The sequence below is a fragment of the Neofelis nebulosa genome, chromosome 11 (assembly GCF_028018385.1).
Source record: "Neofelis nebulosa isolate mNeoNeb1 chromosome 11, mNeoNeb1.pri, whole genome shotgun sequence".
Classification (NCBI taxonomy): Eukaryota; Metazoa; Chordata; class Mammalia; order Carnivora; family Felidae; genus Neofelis; species Neofelis nebulosa.
In genome coordinates, this window is record NC_080792.1 from 45,382,881 (window position 1) to 45,404,610 (window position 21,730).

The window sequence follows — 21,730 nt, forward strand, 5'->3', positions numbered from 1 at the left end:
TAAGAAGGAGACAGGGCGGATGGTGCTGGATACTAGGATTGCATGATCACACCGTTCCCAACTGTCCCGGTGTCCTAGTAGAAACGCAGTCAGTCTTCACCCCTCATATAACTGAGCCATCAGTTTCCGAAGCCCTTGGCCTACGACTTGAGAGAAACAGCTCTGGGACAGAGGGGCCGGGCAGAGACACGCTGGTTTGCATCCTCAGAAAGCACCAGCTTTCAGGCATCCCACCCACTGCTTTCCTTGCCCTTATTAACCACTAGAAATAACTAGATCTTCACGATGGTATGAAGACACCTAACTGCATTCATATCTAGATCGAAAATAAATCACAAAAGATGCATTCTTAAAAGTAATACTGTGCAATTAAACTAGAAAACTATCAAGACGAATGACAGGAAGGGACACATCTAATTACCAATAGTATCATCATCAACTTTATCTGTTAATTGCCCATCAAGGTCCCCCCACAATGGACACAGGCACCGTGGATACTTTTTGAGCCCAGAAAAAAAAAACTGGGCTCATGAGTTGTCCTTCTTCCCAAGCTGTGTGCCTTAAACAACTTGCTTAATGTTTTTGAGGCTCCATGCCTTCATCTGGGAAATGGAAGTGGAAGATTATCCTAGCAGTAGGTGATCGTGTGTTACGGGTCTGACACATAGCATAGCAGGCACTCAAAACTGGCAGATGTGTGATCACCATGACTGCTCTAACTAACGCCTTCTAAGGCCCATAAACTCGGGTGGCACCTCTACCAGCCAACAACTTCCAAATCTGTATACTCCGCGTCGGAGTCCTGCTACTGAGACCCCTATCTCTCAAGGGCACCTCGAACTCAAAGGGTCTGAAATTGAAGGTAGTGAATACTTAAACCACCCCATAGCCTTCCATGATATCTGCTACTCCTATTTCCCCGGTCTGGGAAATGGGGGGCAGCATTCCTTATGCTTTTTTTGCCCCCACTCGTCCACTCTTCCAGTCTGATTAATTTCCTGAATTTGCCCCAGATAATTCCCTTTTCCTGCATTCTTACCTCATTGTCTTGGCTCCTCTCCTAAGGGACAGTCACAGTTGTCTTCTCGATGACCCCCTTCCCCCCAGCTCCACCTGCCCACTGCTGCTAGAATGTTCGTTCCAAACCCCTGCCTTGTCGAAAATCCCTGCCATCTACATGGTAAAGTCTAGACTCTTTATATGTCATGTACATGTCATCTAGACTCTTCATATGGGCACAAGGATTCACCCCACCTGCCTCTCCCTCTAATCTCCATCTGTCCCCCAAGTGTCTTCTCTGTGTCAGCCTGTACTGTCTTTCCTATCCATGACTTGTTGACCTGTCAACTCCCCAGTATCCTCCTAGGTTCATCTCAGACATCACTTCTCTTTGAAATTTGCCCCAAAATATTTCCTCAGAAAACCTAAGTATTCTTGTCTCTGTTCCCTGATACCTTATGCATCCTTTCACTATGGCAATTATCACATTTTTTCATAAACTGCTTATTTTTGTAATGTTTATTTATTTGGGGGGTTCAGAGACAGAGGGAGAGAGAGAGAATCCCAAGTAGGCTTTGTACTGTCAGCTCAGAGGCCAACATGGGGCTCGATCTCGCAAACCACGAGATCATCACCTGAGCCAAAATCAAGAGTCAGACCTTCAACTGACTAAGCCCTACCCAGGCATCCCCATAATGTGCTTATTTTTATCAATACATTTAAACTTCAACTTCCTCAAGAGGCCATACAATTTATCTATTTTGCCTTTGTTTATACAATGCCAAACACAGCATAGAGCGGTAGCTCAATACATGCATTATGAACGAATGATCAAAGTCCTTGAGTTACATGATAGCACAATAGCAGATGAAGTCGTACCGAAGTACACTTGTCAACTGCATAAAGCCAGTGTGTGTCAATTGCCCGAGTACAGGGAACTACAGGAATGATCATTGTTCTTCAATTAAATTCAAAACATATGTTTATTCGAGAGACTGTTCTAGATACTAGTGGAAGTTCCATAGACTTACAACACTGCACACTGACCTTTAATAAGTTTAAAATGTATGGGAGAGGGGCGCCTGGGTGGCTTGGTCGGTTAAGCGTCCGACTTCGGCTCAGGTCACGATCTCGCGGTCCATGAGTTCGAGCCCCGCGTTGGGCTCTGTGCCGACAGCTCAGAGCCTGGAGCCTGTTTCAGATTCCGTGTCTCCCTCTCTCTGTGACCCTCCCCCGTTCATGCTCTGTCTCTCTCTGTCTCAAAAATAAACGTTAAAAAGAAAAATTAAAAAAAATAATAAAAATTTAAAAAAATAAAATGTATGGGAGAGATAGTCACCTAAACAACCGACTCTAACAACTAACCAGGGTAAAATGAAAGGTGCTAAACAAAAGGCTTAACACCAAACCAGGTCAGACTTGTTGTTACACCCTGCTGTCGCACTTCTGCTCCCCAGGCCTCCATTAGCATGCTGCTGAGCCTTTGCCGCTATGGTAACCGATTCATTATGTAATTCATTATGTAATTATGTGCTTAATGTATTTTTCCCTGTAAGAATATTAGCTCCATGTGGGCAAGGATCACACTCATCTTATCCACCCCTCCATCCCTGGCATCTACCCCGCTGCCTAATATGTAGTAGACCCTCAATGACTTCAGGGGGAGAGAGGAAGGGCAATTAATGTCAATGTTGAGGAGCAGAGAAGACTTCACAGAGGATGTATATGGACACAGAGGCCTTAAAAACTAACAACAGGGCCCTCAAATTTACTGCACGGTTCATGAAAAGTCCATATTTTTTCCCATTAGGTTTCTTTGAATACTCATTGTTCTCATCTGTAGTGATAATATCTTTTAACTAACTTGGCAAGCATGTCCATTCTTCAAAGGTATTTATGGAAAACTATAGCTCTCTGCCATAGTTTACAATTTGGCCATGCCTAAAAGAGTTTCCCCAGTGAGAAAATAAAATAATGATGTGAGCTGGAATAAATCACTTTTTTCACAGGTGGCACAGACTAAGTGCTAATGCTGCTGTGAAGAGAGCAGAATCCCTTGCTGGAGTCCTGGGCGGTTTTCAAGGAGACAGCAGGATTTTTCTGTCAACAAGATTTCTATAAAATCTAAGAGATTTGGAAAGTTCTAGCAAGGGGAAGAACATGAGTGAAGGGTGTTGAGAGCCTGATGGAAGCAAGTAGAAGACAGAATGTGTCGAGATGGGAGCAGAGCACAAAGTGACAAGCCCAGTGGTGACACAGTACCGATGCCAGCTAAGGAATCCGGTCTTCGGTTTATATATAGTTGAGCCAGTTCCAGATTTTAAAGGGATGAAAAGTTAAAATGTTTTAGGAAGACTATTTTGGCAATAATCTTCAGAGAAACCAATTAGTAGGATACTAAAGAATATCCAGTTAAGAGGTAATAAATAAAAAAGATTTTTAAAGACATTATGAGATGTAAATTAACCAATTTACTTTCTGATTGTTAAGGCATCTCTCAGATTTTGTGAGTGGGTGGCCAGAATGTAATAGAACCATTTCAGAAATAGAAAAAAGCGCAGGAGGAGCCACTTTGAGAAGGAACAGGAGACGTTTGGCTTTATAGACATTCACTTTGAGGACAAGCAGAATGAGGTGTCCTGAAGGAAAATGAAGATGTAAAAGTCTACTCTTTTTATATTGTTATTATCATCGGCATTATGATGATGGTGGTAGAATTTCATTAGTATAACCTGCAAATTTAAAATACCATCAATCTCATAGCTAAATTATGGAAGTGGTCCAAGTACCCATCGACTGACAAATGAATAAAGAAAATGTGTGTGTGTGTGTGTGTGTGTGTGTGTGTGTGTGTGGTGGAATATTACTGAGCCATCAAAAATCAAAAAGAATGAAATCTTGCCATTTGCAAAGACGTGGATGGACCTAGAGAGTATTAAACTAGGTGAAATAAGTCAGAGAAAGACAAATACCACATGATTTCATTCATATGTGGGATTTAAGAAACAAAAAAAAAATGAACAAAGGAAAAAAAATAAAGACAAACCAAAAAATGGATGCTTAGCTACAGAAAACACTCTGATGTTTACCAGAGGGGAGGGGGGTGGGGAGATGAGTGAAACAAGTGATGGGGATTAAGAGTATACTTACCATGTTGAACACTGAGTAACGTATAGAACTGTTGAATCACTATATTATACACCTGAAATTAAGATAATACAGTATGTCAATTATATTGGAATTAAAATTGAAAACTTAATTAAAAATAATAATTTAATACAGTATAATACAGTTCATCTTGATTTTAGTAATCCAAACCCTTCCATCATGGAAAGTCTTTTCTGTGATTGAAGAAAATGGAATGGGGATGGGGTGGGGAGGGAGGGAGGCCACCACACCCTATAATGGTTTTCATAATGTGAGTGATGGTGGACTAAAACATGCTAGAGGAAGGTCTAGTGACCATCCAACAAGAAGCCTCCTGGGGTGTCACTACTTAGAATGAACCCTTAGCCCATCTCTTGATTTAATCATAGCTGAGGAAACCGACTAGTACTAAATACACTATCAGGAGATTGAAGTCTCATTTATGAGCAATGAAACTTTCCCTCATGTAGTTATCTCCCTAGCTGAACTGGTCATTAGAAAGTAGCTTGAAGAACATGGACTTCCAGCAAAGGGAAGTGGATAAACGTGTAGGGTATCTCATCAGGTGTGTTGTGAGGGCTCATGTGACATTCCTACCCATAGCAGAGTATTTGTCTCTACTTACTAAAATATTCACACCCGCCATATTTGATGTCCTTCTCCCCTAGATGGTATGAGATGAGCTTGTATTTTTTTACTTTCGTTTGCAATACTCTCTTGAGTGGTCCCCCAAATGCCATTACTGCCTGCAGAGTGCCTGGGGAGCTTGTTTAAGGTAGAGTCAAGAGCCCCACTCCCAGAAATTCTGCTCCCGAGTGTCCACAGTGAGGCCTGGGAGGCCTGGGAAGCAGATTGCTGGCAAGCCTCCAGAGGTTCCCAGGCAGCCTTGAGTGACTTTGAACCAATCTGATTTGGCAGGCAGGTAAGGCTCCGAGCCCTCCTTGCCTACTTTAGCATGAGCAGCTCTACGTGTACCTATTTTATTTGTGTTCTCTTCTGCCAAAGATTTGTTTGAATACAGATTTTCAGCACCTTGACAAGAATTGGTAAATTATTTATCTGAATTAACCTTGACCTTTTGATTAACACTTTTTCTTTGACAAGGTTATAAAACAATTATTTGGAAGCCCATCATTTAGTTAAAAGCACATTTACTGCAAGAAATAAAGCAGAAGAAACTTCTATTTCCATGAAAAGCTTTTTCCTCAGTCATTGCTCTCCAATATAAATGAAAATATAAAATTTCTGAATACCATATTGTCTGAGGCACTAACTGATGTTTGAATGTGTACTGGTCATGAAAAAGATGCTGAATTTCTCCTTCCACTTGGTATTTGAAGAAAATCTAAAATATTCCGAGTAAAAATTATTGTATTTTAAAGTGACTATTTGTGCATGTAAAACTCTGATTTTGTGTGCATGAGAAGGATGTCCTGGTTATGTGCAAGGAGTCGTCTTACACACACTGTTTTTCCTATTTGCAATGACAAACAAGCTGACACTAGTCCCTTCTATTTAAAAAAGAAGAAATTATAATCTTGATACAAGGTATAACCACTATGAATGTTTAGGAGGAGCTTAAAAAAAAACCATAAGGTGACACGGGAAAGAACACCATGCTAGACAGTTTTGTGAATTTATTTTTTTTTTCATTACATATGGCACGAAGGCTGGTGAAATGTAGTACAATTGTGTAAGTAAATCCTGTTAATAGATACACAGATTCATTTTGTGCTGTATCTTGAAATAAACAATCCACCTGTGGTCTTTAAAAATTGCACTTAATCAACAATTATTGGTTGACTGTTTTCTATGTGCCAGGCAACATGTTACGTACCAGAGATCCAAAAGAGAACAAAAAAGATAAGACCTCTGTGGTCATGTTCTAGTGCAAGAGGTGGGAGTGGGGTGGGGGGTGGGGGGAGACAACACAGAAGTAAGTAAATAAAATCCTTTCGCATTGCAATAAATGCAATGAGGAAAGTAAGCAGAGTTCTTATTTGGGAACCTTACATGGGAGAGAATCTCAGAAGAGAACATAATTTAGACAAGGTGGACAGGGAAAACCTCCCTGCAGAAGTGACTTTCTAAGAGCAAATAGAAGAACCAGGCATTCTGGCTACTAAGAGCTTGAATAACATGGTGAGAAGTGGTCAAAGAACTGAAAAAGTGGAAGTTGCAATGAGCTGGAAGGTTAAAGGATGGTGGTCAGAGAGATGATGGAGGTGGCACAGGCACTGGTGATGACACGGTCTATGAGAAATGAATAACACCTCTATTAAAGGCGAGGTGGTCAAGGAACTGAGAGTTTATCGGGTGTCAGAGTCACCACACACAATGACAAGAAGGGGTATGAGAAGCAAAGTCTGAGCTAGAAGCTAAAGTCTTCAGTGCATGAAGCAGAAAGGACAAGGGTGCAGGCAGACGACAGCATGAGGAGGGAGAAGGGAGGCTCAGTAGGACACGTGTGCTTGACAGAAGCAGAAGCTTTTGCCAAGGGACATGTCCTGGAAGCAGCAGTGAATTGCAGGGAAATAGTGCCCTGACTTCTGGCTGGAGGGACAAGTGGTTCAAGGAAATAAACTTTTGTCTACTTGAGAAAGTGCAAGGGCAGCAGAATCTTGGGGGCCAGCCAGGTTCCATGTAGAGAAAGTCCTGGGAAACAAACATTCCAGAAGTCTCCAGAGTTTAAAGGGGAATTTGATGACCACAAACAGAAGGTCCAGAGGGCACAGTGGAAAGCTGATTTTGTTTTTGTTCTTGTCAATGGGGCAGGGAGGGAACTAATTAAGGTACATCTAGAGACACACAAATTATAGTCTGGATAATAATGGACAACTGGGGAACCTTGAAATTCACTAGGTCAATGGGATAAAACATTATTACTACACTATAAAATATTAATAATAGCAATTATTATTTACAGTTGTAATAGTAGAAGAAGTAGCTGCAAAAATATATTGGCAATTTTATTTCAGGCCTGTACTAAGTACTTCCCATGCAGTCAACCAATAACCCCATGATCTTCCAAAGCTCAAGTCAAATTTCAGATCATCTGTGAAAATTTAATGGACTACAGGTAATTGATCAGAGTAAAGATGGATTCAGGGCTTTGAAGTCATCCTGGCAGTCTCCAGTATGACAGAAGACAAATGGTTTTAGACTTGAAACACCAAACAGTTGGCTCAATGCTATGGAAGATTTGGGCAGCTGTTTTATGGGGCTACCCAAGTTGGTGTATGGTGATCAGGGGTTACTCACACAATCTTCTTGCACTAGAAAGAAGCAATTCCCACCCCCACCCCACTTAAAGCCTAGCTAGTAGAAGGACCATGATGCTTTGAGGTGGCTTCCATCCACAGTGCAAACTGTTTCTCTGCTCTTTTGCTCAATTTGCTAGAATATTACTAATCAACTTGGAAGATTTCATTCCATTTATTCATTTGTTCACTCAATAAATATGTGAGAGCAATTACTGTAGGCTCCAGGCCATTCTAGACACTGGGGATACAGTGGATGGATGGATGGATGGATGTCAGATAGATAGATAGATAGATATCCTCCTCTAGGGAACTTTTCCCACCACTTCTTCCAGCACTAGGCTGGTGGCCCCATTTATTATTCCCACAGCACACCATTTGTTGATTGTTTTTTCCAATAACATGCTGACAATTCTGTAGGTATATTTCCAGGCCAGTCTTCTCCTCAACCATCCTTTTCAAGTGTAAGTGAGATCATGTTACTTCCCTGCTACTTCCCTAGTTTACCCACAGTAAAAGCCAAAGTCCTTACAATTTTATCTCTAGGAGAGGATTCCATCTTGTAAGTCCTGTCTTCCATGTATTCCCTTCTGCAGTCATTGCAAGAGCTGTAGGAAGACGTAGTCGGATGAACAGTAGATGGTTGGTAGGCTGATTCATCCCACTGACATGAGAACTAAATTCTTATTCTACTTTCCATACAATTTTATGTAGCAGGACATCAATTAGACTTTTGAAAAAGACAAAGTTTTCATACACGAATGAAATTGTATGGTTATAATTACTAAATTATTATGATAAATGAATATTCTGAAATAAAACATTGTCCGAGGGAAAAAATATCTCCTTTTGCAAGTGCTTGAAAAACTGAAATGGTCATGAGGATTTTATAATTTGCCTTGCTGCAATTTTAAGTTGTAATTTGTGACTTTAAACTCTTCCGTTCATCACAGAATACCCCAAAAGCAGCTACATTTTGTATCTACATTCAGATGCACTAATTAATTAATGCTTGAAGGTAACACATTCCTGAATAGCTCAAGAATCATTGACCTACAGGATGATGAAGTACATTCTAATGTGTTACAGACAAAGCTAAAATGAAAATTCAGGACACCCTCCTTTCCATCTTGTGGCCAGTGCGTGTGTGTGTGTGTGTGTGTACCTTGTAAGGTTGTGTAATTGATAACCATAGTTAACAAAGATAGCACAGAAAACAATAACCAACTTACTATGATCATACTCAAATCAATACTAGTAGGTTTAGCCAAATAATACTCAAGATAATTTAGCTTGAGAAAATCTATTAATATAATGCAGCACATTAACACTAAATAAATGATAACATGTAAGTAACCAAATATGTATAATATAAAATGTGAAACTTTGGCTCAAAATGATGCTTGGATACCATTTTTCATTGTTATATTTTCTCTGAAGAAACTTACTACAAAATGTGTATTCAGCATGCTTTGCTAAATTGTTCTGGCAGCTTATATGAAATGTGCTCTCCTCAATAGTATTGTAAAACAAATATGTTCAGATCCTTGTATACTCACGTTTGTGAATGCGCTTTCAACATTTCTCCTTCTCTATTTTAACAGAACCTCAAGTTCCACATCACTGAGGATCCCAAGGGAAAAAAGGAAAATCTTCTGCTCAACTCTGAGAGGCCAATGAGGGTCTTAACAAAGACCAGCCACTCACAAGGAGAGGATCGAGTTTTGGGGAAGACCACAGGGCCACCAACAATTAAGCTGATTGCAAAACATCAAGGAACTAGGACTGTTTTCAAGAAGTTCAGTGAAATGAAGTGGCCATTGGACATACACCCTTTAAATAAAAGTTTAATCAAAGACAACAAATGGAAGGAAACGGATGTGGCCCAAGAGAAACGCAGGTCTTTCCTTCAGGAGTCTTGCAAAAAATATGGCGGGGTGAGTCGTCCTCAATCACATCTTTTTCATATGGTGTCCAGGATCTATGTGGAAGATAAACACAAAATCTTATATTGTGAAGTACCCAAGGCTGGCTGCTCCAACTGGAAGAGAATTCTGATGGTGCTAAGTGGGTTGGCTTCCTCTGCGTACAACATCTCCCATGATGCTGTTCACTACGGGAAGCATTTGAAAAAACTAGATAGCTTTGACTTAAAAGGGATATATACTCGTTTGAATACCTACACCAAAGCTGTTTTTGTTCGTGATCCCATGGAAAGATTAGTGTCAGCATTTAGGGACAAATTTGAACACCCCAATAGCTATTACCATCCAGTATTTGGGAAGGCAATTATAAAGAAATATCGGCCAAATGCCTGTGAAGAAGCATTAAATAATGGATCTGGGGTCAAATTCAAAGAGTTCGTCCACTATTTGCTGGATTCCCACCGTCCAGTAGGAATGGACATTCACTGGGAAAAGGTCAGCAAACTCTGCTATCCATGTTTAATCAACTATGATTTTGTAGGGAAATTCGAAACTTTGGAAGAAGATGCCAATTACTTTTTGCAGCTGATTGGTGCTCCAAAAGAGCTGAAATTTCCAAACTTTAAGGATAGGCATTCTTCTGATGAAAGAACCAATGCTCAGGTCGTGAGACAATATTTAAAGGATCTGACTCGAACTGAGAGACAATTAATCTATGACTTTTATGACTTGGACTATTTGATGTTTAATTATACAACTCCATTTTTGTAGTTTGCATTAATCTTCTAAAACCCTGTATTTACTTCATGATGATGGCCTCAAATCAGCTAACTGTAATTTTCCTGCAGTTCTCTGTATGAGAGAGAATTTAACCAAGTGTAGTTGTCTTGATTTAATGAAGATTTTTACCAAATAGTATGACACCAATTCGCACAAAGTTATAGGAAAATTACCTTACAGAGACATGTAAACAAGTTGAGTTGCTCTAGAATGTATGGAAAATAGCTGCTTTTGCATTATGGATTATATTATAGAAGCAATAACCTAGCCAGCTGCTACATTAGCTTCAACAGCCTCTTGCAATGATAGAAAAAGGGATCTAAAATAGCATGAGTATATGTCTACATCCTGGAATTTGTTGTCTAAAGTGCATGGATATATTTTTAGCAGTCTGTGACATATTACTCGAACCTTGGAGAGTTTTCTTACACCCTGGAAATCTTTCTATCAACTGCAATGATAAATCCATTTTGAAATAATATTTTGGACCTAGGCATTTAAGTTTAGATTGGAAGGCATTATGTGATTTACAATATGAGAATATAGCAGAAAAACCAGATGAGGCTATGGCTTTTTATATTCAACAGCCAATAAAAAATACACAACATGCTAAGATCAAAGCAACAAAAACAACCTTCCTCTTCCAGAAAAAGTTAGGGGAATTGATTCTGTTTTCTTCTGAGCCCTCTGTGCAGAGACAAAAGGAACATAACCACTAAAGGTCCTCGCTTCTGAAGCAGGCAGTTGAGAAGTTTAAGTCTCATCAGATATAAATGTGCTCCTAATTTCTGGTTTAATTGGGCAGGGGGGAAATTGTTTCAGGATGGAATAATCATCAAAAACAAAAGTTGCCACTCTGAATATGGGCCTCAAACAATAACAAAGTTTTATATAAGAGTATTATTTGAATCAAAGCATCGTGTGCATAGCTTTATATGTGGAATGTACTCTAAGAATAACTTTTGTTTCCAGTCTAATTACTTAGCTTAGGAATGACTTTTTAAAAATGCCTATACCACTTCAAAGATAGGTTATATTCTAGAGAATAAACAAAACAAGAGCCCCTAGAAATATTTTTAATAGGCTTATGCATAAACAAATTCAGGAGTTTTCTTTTTAAGTTCAAATATTCTATCCTAACACAGTCAAATACCATTGCATTCAAATATTAAATCCAAGTTTTGGGAAAACAGGACCATGTGTCACCCCTATCGAAAGTTGTAATGCATTTTGGAAATTTTTTCCAGCGGACCCTAAATTTGAAGACACGTTTGGATGGGAACTTATTTTAATTGGTTGACTATTTGAGTTAAGAAGACCACATGTCATTGAAACTCTGTTTAAATGCAGTTCTCGAACATGTTCTTCTTCCCAAACTCTCATTTTTTTCCTCGTCAATAAATATTCAGTAACGTCTCGCAAAGAAAAGTAGGTGTTAATATTTAAATATTAATAGACCAAGATAGTTACCGTGGTCCTTATTTCGTTTGGATTTTCCATTTCATGGCTGAGTATTCATGAATTGCTTCACTCGACACACGCCTGCCTTGTCCCATCGGTGTCTCCCAAGGAGTAGGTACCTGCAACGGCCTGCCAGATCCTAAGTATTAAGCCTTCTAACCCAACCTTTTACTACTTTCCACTCCATTTACTCTTGCCTCTAGACCATACACTTAAGCTGTGCTCTCTGTTTTTAAGGAGTTTTACTCTAGAGTAATCCCAATTGTATAATTTAAATTTTGCTGTACCATGTAGAGTGGATTCCTTGTAACTTGGAGACAATGAAATTATCTTTTTATGGAGAAAGAGACAGAATGGAAACTATGCCAAGAAGCCTGAAATTTTATTCCTAAACCACACACACACAAAAACTAATTTTAGATGGAATCTGCTATAAAGTATAGGAGCAGTTTTCTCAACGTTATTCCTAAAATCTTATCGGGAACAAACAAAAAACCCTTCTTTTCATAACTTTGGAAGAAAAAAATGGAAAAAAGTGCCTTAACTCTCTCTTTTTAACATTTCTAACGCACTTGAGAGAATGGAATATATATGTATATATATACATATATATGCACATATATGCGCACATAAACATGTGTTTGATGTGTATGCATATATATATATATGTACAAACAGACACATAACTCTGGCACTGGTGGGAGAGAAGAGAGCTGAGAAAATGATACACGATACTCTCTATCAAAGCTATTCTATGCCTTTCGCCACATATCCTCCTTCTCAGACCCTTTCCACTGAGCCTGTGTAACCAGAGGTTGGTCTTTCAGTCATTCTTTTCCTAAAAGACTGATACCAGCAGGAATACTGTGTGACATGAGTCCCAGAGGCCATGTGTTCATAAGGTTTTATGAAGGAAGAACATATTTTTCAGGTGCCTCCTCTTCCTTTTAAATCACTTCTGTTCATGGTAGGGCTGAAGAAGCCAGTCATCATTTTGGATTCCTTGTGATTTTGAATAATTTTTTATTTATCTTTTCTGAATTATTCTGCTTTGCAGACCAACTCACAGTCACCTTTGTCGTTTCTGCCTGTGCACAAGCCCCAGGTGTGAGCATCACTGCTTCTTTGGACGCTCACAGTTTCATGGATTTAGATTCCTAAAGGCAAGTGACCAAATCCAGACTCATCTTCCAGATGTCCAGTGTTCATATTTTAACACTAGCATGCTTCGGGTATAATTATGAGTCCTCTAATTAAACCCTAAGGATCTTACTTGTTTTATAGGCAGTGGTAACAACCTGGGCAGGTCCCTTCACTCTGTTATTCCCGTCTGGAATTACTATTAGAGTAAAAGTTGGCAATTAAATCCAAAACCACAGTTAGTTAACATGGTAAACTATCTATGGATATGTGTTGATGTGATTATGCCCTGGAACTGCCATAAATTTCAACGGAAATCCATATACAGGGCACCCAACTTTCCGATTTTCTCACATGTGTTTGGAAATACCCAATGGAAATGTGTGGCTACTTGCTAAATTCTCTAACTTTGCAGTCTATAAAATATTATCTAGCAATTCAAAAGCCACTTAGATACCATTTGTAATCAGGAAGAAGAAAAAAACTTATCTGCTTTTCTTATGAATAATTATTCTTCAAAAAAGTATTATCTCCTAAAACATACAGTGTTTCACTGAAAAGACTATATGAGCAGATGCAGGAAATTTTCAATATGAGTTCTCTTTGAAAAGATCACCTGCAGAATTAGTAGTACTTGGAATTCGTAGGCTAAGACTACCATAAACATCTCTGTACTATCAGTCATCACTTGGACTCTTGGGGCCTCCTTAGCCTCTAGGCTTTCATGGAATATGGCAAAGCAGAAGCTCTGCCCATGGCTAACATCCCCAGCGTGCTCTGAAATTTGAAGGATAGTTGCCTATAAGCCCATAGCTCAATACCTGAGGACCTCAGACCAAGGCTAACTCAATCATAAGCATTATAATAATATTCATGATCATAGTCATAATCAAACATTTATTCCTTTACTACTTAAGTGCTTTACATGCATTTATTTAATCTCCATAGTCAATGTAAGATGCTATGTAAGCCCACCCCATACAAACACACACTAAATATATATAGAGAGAGGGAGAAGAGTGGTTGAGTAATTTGCCTGAAAAGTCACAGCTGGAAATTAGGTCAGGAGCCAGGATGAATCCAAACAGCAAATACCACTACCAAACTCTCTTCTTAGTTTAAGGACAACTAAAGGCAAGAAATATATTGGCATCTTGCAACTTTTTTGATACAAATATAGATATATATACATGTATGTGTTTAGCTGGTTATCCCATTTCAGATCAGCTTATCCCTTTCTTCCTGCTGAGTTGACAGATTCAAAGACTTTGTAAGAAGTTAAGCTTTCTTCCTAACCCCTTTTTTAAAATTCCCAGTTGATCATGGAGCACAACGTAAGAGCAAAAAAGTCCCTGGACCAAGTTTAGCATAACAAAAACAAAATATCATTTTGACAAGAAAATCCAGACCGCTACAGGAGTGGGCAAGGTCACAGAGAATATGGTCCAAACTGGGAGAGACTCTGGCCAACTTACCCCAAATCGGCACTTGAAGATGGCAGTGGTTCACCAGGTCAGCCCCAGAGAAAGCTCCTTAAATACTGCTAGAAAGTAAGCAATTGTATATGGTCTCTTTTTTACTGAGCTCCTGTCCCCAGGGCTAGTTTAGTTGTCAGATAACCCTAAACAGACTCAGGAAGATTATAGAAAAGAACAGAGGAGCAGGTTGACTCAAACTAACTGAAAACACCATGAAAAATTCAAGATAAACAAGTGCTCAGATACCAGAGGGAAGACTTTTCCTAGACCTTTGGGATACCCTCCATGAGGAAGGCCAACTCTAGAGAGTTCAGCAAAAGGGCATTGCCTCACACCATTTTGCTTCTCAGAACTGCCTAGTCCCACACATCTTATCTACCACAATCCTATCCTTCCAGGCATATTCAAGTCCATTTAGGACAATCATTTCTTCCTTCTCCTCCGTTCAACTCTTCACTCTATTTTGAAATACTCACCTCTCTCATATCTAGACATTCGCTTCATGTTAAGTCACCAAGGAATCTCTTTAGATTATTCAGTTTGACAATCTCATCTCTTCATGAGCTCTCTGATCAACAGAAAAAGGCAAAATGATTTTCCCCTGATGTGACATGCATCTGATACTTCTTTTACCAATAAATGCAGGCATTCCTTCCTCTTTTTTTTTTTTGCTTCATTTATTCATTTGCTATAGCCCTCTTCATATGAATAAAAAATCTCTGCTGTCATTGGAATATGTTCTAGGTCTTCCAAGAGGAAAGGAATTGTGTCTGTTTAATTCACTTTGCACTGTTTCTAGCAAAGCATGGAAAGAAAGAGTTATTGATATATTTTTGATATATAGTTTAACGGTTCCTCTATATCTTCTCCTCTTGTATAATATGTTTTATTATTGCCTTTGACTTTCAGACATCTATATGATCAGTGGGTCTAAACAGAAGGTCCTAAAGCAAGGCAATTGGGGAAGTTATCTAAAGGCACATGGCTTCTCTATACTGACTATCACACCTTAACCTAAAGTATAGCTATAGACACAGAAACATTTTACACTTCTGGGGCGCCTGGGTGGCGCAGTCGGTTAAGCGTCCGACTTCAGCCAGGTCACGATCTCGCGGTCCGTGAGTTCGAGCCCCGCGTCAGGCTCTGGGCTGATGGCTCGGAGCCTGGAGCCTGTTTCCGATTCTGCGTCTCCCTCTCTCTCTGCCCCTCCCCCGTTCATGCTCTGTCTCTCTCTGTCCCAAAAATAAATAAAAAACGTTGAAAAAAAAAAAAAGAAACATTTTACACTTCCAAGATGACATATTTGTTTATTAGATTGGGGGAGGAAATGTTGAAAGAACGCATGATTCTGATCAATAGGAAAGCCATTTACAGAGCAGGGAGCAGACACTGGAAACCTACCTGATATTCATTTAATGACGTGAAGAATATGTCTAATCCTTCCCCCAAAAAACGTAAAAGTTAGGTATTATTCCACTCATCGCTTTGTGAGGGAGAAAACCGAGGGTCAGAGAGGTTTAATGGCTAGAAGCCGAGCCAGCTTCCTGCCAAGGTCTCTCTGGCTCCAAAGCGGAGACCACGCACGACAGCCTATGGGCCAGATCTGGCCACAGATATGTTTGGTTTGGCCTATGACACATTTTACTTAATATCTGAATTAGCATTTTAAAATTGGAAAGCTTTCATCAGTAATAAGGAATTTCTGTTACGCAGCACCATTTGTGCTCACCTGAAGACAGTTGGGCATTGTCAAGGTCAGCCCCCTTAGAGAAGCCAGAGAGCTCTTGTTGTTCATGTTCTCCATCTAGGCATCATCACCCACTTACCCTACCTGGCTGGCCCCTAAATGCCTCACCTTTTCATCCCTGCTTTGAAGTGTGTGTTCTTGAGTCTAGCACGCTTCCAAAGGAAAAGCAATTCCTGAACATTTTCTTTGACCATATTTGTGTCATGCAATCCAGGTTCCCTTATCCTCATTCAAAATGCTGCTTGGCCTTTGGTCATATACCCAGTGGGATCGCCAAACAATATTTCATTGTATGAGAAAATCTCTTTTGACCAACAAAAAAAGATGTTGGGGGAAATCCAGTACCTTCCTTTGGCATCTTTTTTTCTTAGTCACTGGGTCCCCCTGGCAACAACATTCCTTCCCATCCCCTTCAGCGGAGATGAATCATTCTCCCATGCCCTTGGAACCTCAGGGTCTAGGACAAAAACTGGTTCCCACCAATGCATCCAGACTGCTATTCCATAACTTTTCTTCAAAAACTCCTTCTCCTTTAAAGGTGTACCCACCCTTCCTCTGAAAATTACCTATTTCCCAGCTTTCCCTGAGGATTTCCCCATCAGGCTCATAACATGCCTCTCCACCCCATTCCTGCTATTATCCTGGGTGACTTTTGCCATCCCAGTGACATTCAACTGTCTTTGCTTCTTAGGGCTCTAACCTCCTCCTTCTTCTGCTTCAACACTTGGAGAGCTAGAGAAAACAGAAGCCCAGCCATGGAAAGAGATAACCATGAGTCTTGTCCCTAAAGAGCAGAAAACCTGTGGCAAACTATGTAGTACTTCATTTTATCTATTCATTTCCTTAACCAATCCTGAAGTTTAGAAAAATGTTCTTCAAAAATATTATGAACTGAAATGTACTCCAAACGCTAGTATAATCACCAACTTCAAGATGACAATATTAGTTTGACTGTAATTATCATTAGGCAAAAATAAACCCTGATTTAGTCTATCAAGTGCTCAAAAAATAGTGCATAGGCCACCACCACGTATCAGAGTTATCCACATTTTTGTAAAAAACAGATTCCTGTACGCCACCCAATATGCGCTGAATTAGAATCTCTGCGAAAACCACTTGACATTTTCTCTTTTAACAACCTCCCTGGGATGAGTCTTATATACAACATGGTTTCAGCACTGCTTATGTGTGTGTGTGTGATTTTTTTTTTTTAATCCTGGTGGATTATAGGTCCTCATAAAGCCTGCTCCCTTCGTTCTGTTACTTTGTTAAAAAGTTAATGGCTCTTGGCTCAGAGAAGGTCAGCGGGTATCGGTAGTGAAGTGCTCTGTGGGATTTTGAGCCGCACGGAAACAGAAACTTGGCATCTGAGGTCCGCCAACAACAAGAAGTGGAGCTGAAATGATGAAGTGAGTTATGGGAACAGCACTAGTCACTGCCCAAACTTTGTGAAAGCTTTCAGGATGAAATGGAGAAATGGAAACTTTCCTCTTTGAAACACAAAAGACAAATGTGGACTGAAGGCAATTTTGGCAACTCGACTTCACCCTGAATGAAGTGAAGACAGTATGAGTTTTCCAGTAAAAAATAAAAAAGCTATTTTCCAATTGACCTAAGATGATTGAAAGTGGAAAATATTTGCTATTTGGGTTATTAGTTTGAAAGCAAGTGCCCCAGGAAATATTTTGCAATTTAACTTAAATGGTAAGAATGTACATTTTCTTGGACTTCATTAAGGAACGTGTCTCCCTTTGCCTTTCTGTTGGGTTGAACCATATGACATTGCCAACATTTGACCATCTCTGATGTACGAACGAACACAGCCCTTTCATACAGTTGCACTGACACCTCCACCGATACCTACCCAATTCTAGCCGCATTAGCACTCATCTGGGCTAAGAAATAGCCTCCAAAAAGAAGCCCTGCTCCTCATCACTCTCCCCCTTTTTCTTCCTTTTTTTTCCTTTTTAAGTTTGCAATTGTGGTAAAAGACACATAACATGAAAATGTACCTTCTTAATCATTTTTAGGTGGCATTAAGGATATTCATGTAGTTACACGGCCATCACCACCATCCAAATCCAGGACTCTTTTCATCCTGCAAAACTGAAACTCCATACCCATTACACAGTAACTCCTCCAGCCCCTGCAAAACGCTATTCTTTCTGTCTCTATGAATCTGACAATGCTAGGCACCTCATATAAGTGGAATCATATAGCATTTATCCTTCTGTGACTGGCTTATTTCATTTAGCATTGTGTCCTCAGAGCTCATTTGTGTTGCAGTGTCAGAATTTTCTTCCGTTCTAAGGCTGAAGAGTATTCCATTATACATATAATTCCTCCCTTTGATCCACTCTACGCTCTTTGAAAATAAACTTCCTACAGCATCATTCTGCTCCCAGCTTCTCATTTCCTGGATTCAACGGTCACAATAATATAACCCTTACCCAATATCATCAATTAACTACATAAAACCCATTATTATCCAGCCCCTCCCCCAAACTTTATTACATTCACTAAAAACATACTTATTTCCCCCTATTTTATTGTATTTCACACTGCCTGAAGTGCCTACTTCTCTTCTCCCTCTTTATTTTGTATTTTTTTTTTTTTTTAGAGAAAGAGAAAGTATGAGCAATGGAAGGGCAGAGAGGGAGAGAGAGAGAGAGGGAGAGAATCCCAAGCAGGCTCCACACTCAGCATGGATCCCCATGCAGCACTAGATCCCACAACCCTGGGATCATGACCTGAGCTGAAATCAAGAGTCAGACGCTCAACTGACTGAGCCACCCAGGCACCTTCTCCTCTACCCTCTAACCATCTCCTCACATGACCCCTCCAACCTACTCCTCACCCACCCCACTCCTCTCCTCCCTTCCCATGACCATCCCTCACTCAGCTTGCTTCACCCACTCTGCCTGGGACACGCTTCCACTCTTCTTGCCTTAACTTTATCCATAGGCTGATGGTACCAAATCTCTTTCTCCAGCTTGTATGTCTATTGTGGACTTTGCCCCATATTTGCAACTTCCTGATGGAGTTCTTCGCCTGGATAATCCATTGGCACTTCCAACTCAACATGACTAAAGTTGAACTCATTGTCTAACCCAAAGCCTGATTTCTGTTTATTTAATGGCATCACCATCCATCTACTCTGTCTCCCACATCAGGAACCAAGGAGCCAAATCAGACTTCCCCCAGTGCTGACTCCCCACAGCCAGAGGAAAGCCCACTAACTTCACCACCTACATTTTACTCAAGCTTCTCCTCTCCCTCCGTCCATTCTGCTACTATCCTAGTTCAAACCCTCCTCACCCTCTCTCTGCAACACTGCAACAATTTTTAACTGTCCTCCCATTTTGTTCCCTTCTACACCATGCCCCATACGACTGCAACAACCTAGAATGGCCATGGTCCCCTGACATTGGGTAGTTTCCTGCCTCCTGGGCCTTTATTCACTTTGCCCCATCTTTTGAGCACCCACCTACCCCCATCACCCCACCCATATCTCTTAACTGCTACACTCAGCTCAAGAAGGCATTCTTCACCTCTGTGAACCTATGTGTTACTAGGAAGCAGTATGCTATGGTGGTTAAGAGCCTGGAAAATCCTTATATGGATTTGAATTCCATATCTTCAACTTTCAAACTTTGGGACCTCTCCAGTTTATTTAACTTCTCTGAGTGCTGGTTTTCTCATCTCAGAAATGAGGACAGCAATACCTACCTCATAAAGTTACTGAGAGAAATAAATGGGGAAATGTGTAAAGTTTTCAAAAGTATCCCATGAATTACTTTCATTATCTCACTAGAGCCTGTGCATATCTCTATCTTTGCACACACAGGATTCTGATGATTTATGTATGTGTCTGGCTTCTCCAGTAAACGGAATTCACCTTGTTCATCTTTGTAACCCCAGACAAGGTACTTGGTAAATGTCTCTTGAAGAAATGAATGCAAGAATGAATCCCATACACCTACCCCTATGTTCACACAGCACTATGCCTTTCCCTTAAGGCACATTCCGACTTAGAACAATGTGAAAATACGTCGTAACTTTTCTGTTAGATTCAAAGTTACCTGAGGGTGAAACCAGGTCTCAATAAATGCACATCTAATTGAATTTCAAGCTTTCAAATGTTGATTCTTTTTAATAAGATAATGGTTTAAAACAGTGGGCTCCATTACTACAATATAGAAACAAATAAATACACTAAAAAGCTGTTATTTCATTCATCGTCAGCCCCTTTTTTTCCATTAGCTCTACTCCCTGACCAGGCTGAACTTTGATCTCAGATAGGGCACTCTTTTCCCTGCCTTGAAGCCTCTCTGAAGGCAGCTCCCTGTTCCTGCACACTAGGGAACCAATCTAATATCTCATCAGTCTTCAGAAAAGACTTTCCTGACCCCCAAGCCAGGTTCAGCGATTCGCAGTTACTTTTCCAAAGTACATGTTCCCACTGGAAAATGAGAAGATTCTTTGTGTCCAGGTAAGTCTCTGTCACATTTCTAACTTTTTATTCATCACCAAGTATATAGTCAACACTCAGCAAACTCATGCTGACCAACTGAATGGACAAAGCTCTGGGTTTTGGTCTTTCTCCATCATAAGACATTGGCAAATGCTAGACTGAGAAGGATTACACAGAAGTTACTTTATGACTAAATTCTTAAAGACTGCATCCAGAAGGCAGAAGTCTGTTCTATAACAGAAAAGACTGGGGAGAATTAAAAGGTGACCACTGTGTTGACCAAAAGTGGGGTTTCAGAATGATAGAAGCCAGATATGTACTTGGCTTTCTGAGACTAGGTAGATATGATTACATGATGGGGAAGAAGGTTGCAGTAGTTGTCAGGAGGCTTGATCTGCAGTGTCTGTGGCAATGATTAATAGATCATTTGTATCAAGAGGTGAAATATCTGATCAGCTGACCCTGAAGTTGCTCAATTTGTGTAATCAAAAAAAATTATTTTTTTTTCTGGGGCGCCTGGGTGGCGCAGTCGGTTAAGCGTCCGACTTCAGCCAGGTCACGATCTCGTGGTCCGTGGGTTCGAGCCCCGCGTCAGGCTCTGGGCTGATGGCTCAGAACCTGGAGCCTGTTTCCGATTCTGTGTCTCCCTCTCTCTCTGCTCCTCCCCCGTTCATGCTCTGTCTCTCTCTGTCCCAAAAATAAATAAAAAACGTTGAAAAAAAAATTATTTTTTAAATGTTTATTAATTTTTGATAGAGACAGAGAGCAAGTGGGGGAGAGGCAGAGAGAGAGAGGCAGACGCAGAATCTAAAGCAGGCTCTAGGCTCTGAGCTGTTGGCTCAGAACCCACGAACCAAGAGATCATGACCTGAGCCAAATTTGGACGCTCAACTGATTGAACCACCCAAGTGCCCTCCCCTCAAATGTTTTAAGTGTACTTTATTTTTTTAGTCTATTTACTTATTTTGACAAAGAGAGAGAGAGAGAGAGAGAGAATGAGTGGGGGAGGGTCAGAGAGAGAAGGAGAGAGAGAAGGAAAGAGAGAAGGAGAGAGAGAATGCCAAGCAGACTATCTGCTATCAGCACAGAGTCCCATGTGGGGCTCAATCTCATGAACTGAGACATCATAACCTGAGCCAAAATGAAGAGTCAGACACATTTAACTGGCTGAGCCACCTAGATGCCCCATAATCAAAAAATTTGAGAGCAAAAGAACACATGGTGAATATAGCCTCCATGGAAAATCATAGACGCTCACATATTTTCTAGACCTATGTTGGTTTATAGACAGAGCCCCTTGGTTGAAAAGAAGATCATAT

The 21,730-nt window shown here is 40.3% G+C and overlaps 1 protein-coding gene and 1 long non-coding RNA gene across 9 annotated transcripts in view; one reads left to right on the plus strand and one right to left on the minus strand.

Annotated features, from left to right (window-relative positions):
• The window catches only part of CHST9 (carbohydrate sulfotransferase 9), a 242,499-nt gene extending 230,931 nt beyond the window's left edge, over positions 1 to 11,568 (plus strand). For all 5 annotated transcript variants that reach the window (XM_058692446.1, XM_058692448.1, XM_058692447.1 and 2 more), the window contains one exon: positions 9,011 to 11,568. In XM_058692446.1, coding sequence (XP_058548429.1) covers positions 9,011 to 10,102 — 1,092 coding nt within the window. In that variant the 3' untranslated portion in view covers positions 10,103 to 11,568. The remainder of the gene's footprint in view (positions 1 to 9,010) is intronic.
• The window catches only part of LOC131490250 (uncharacterized), a 94,938-nt gene that overhangs the window by 40,722 nt on the left and 32,486 nt on the right, over positions 1 to 21,730 (minus strand). For 2 of the 4 annotated variants that reach the window (XR_009251003.1, XR_009251004.1), the window contains exons 1-5: positions 14,667 to 15,237; positions 14,188 to 14,252; positions 8,966 to 9,387; positions 7,939 to 8,014; positions 4,150 to 4,201 (exon numbers count right to left, since the gene is read on the minus strand). This is a non-coding gene — a long non-coding RNA (uncharacterized LOC131490250). Of the gene's footprint in view, positions 1 to 4,149; positions 4,202 to 7,938; positions 8,015 to 8,965; positions 9,388 to 11,581; positions 11,702 to 14,187; positions 14,253 to 14,666; positions 15,238 to 21,730 lie in introns of those variants that run through there. The other 2 variants (XR_009251005.1, XR_009251006.1) reach the window with 2 other exon arrangements.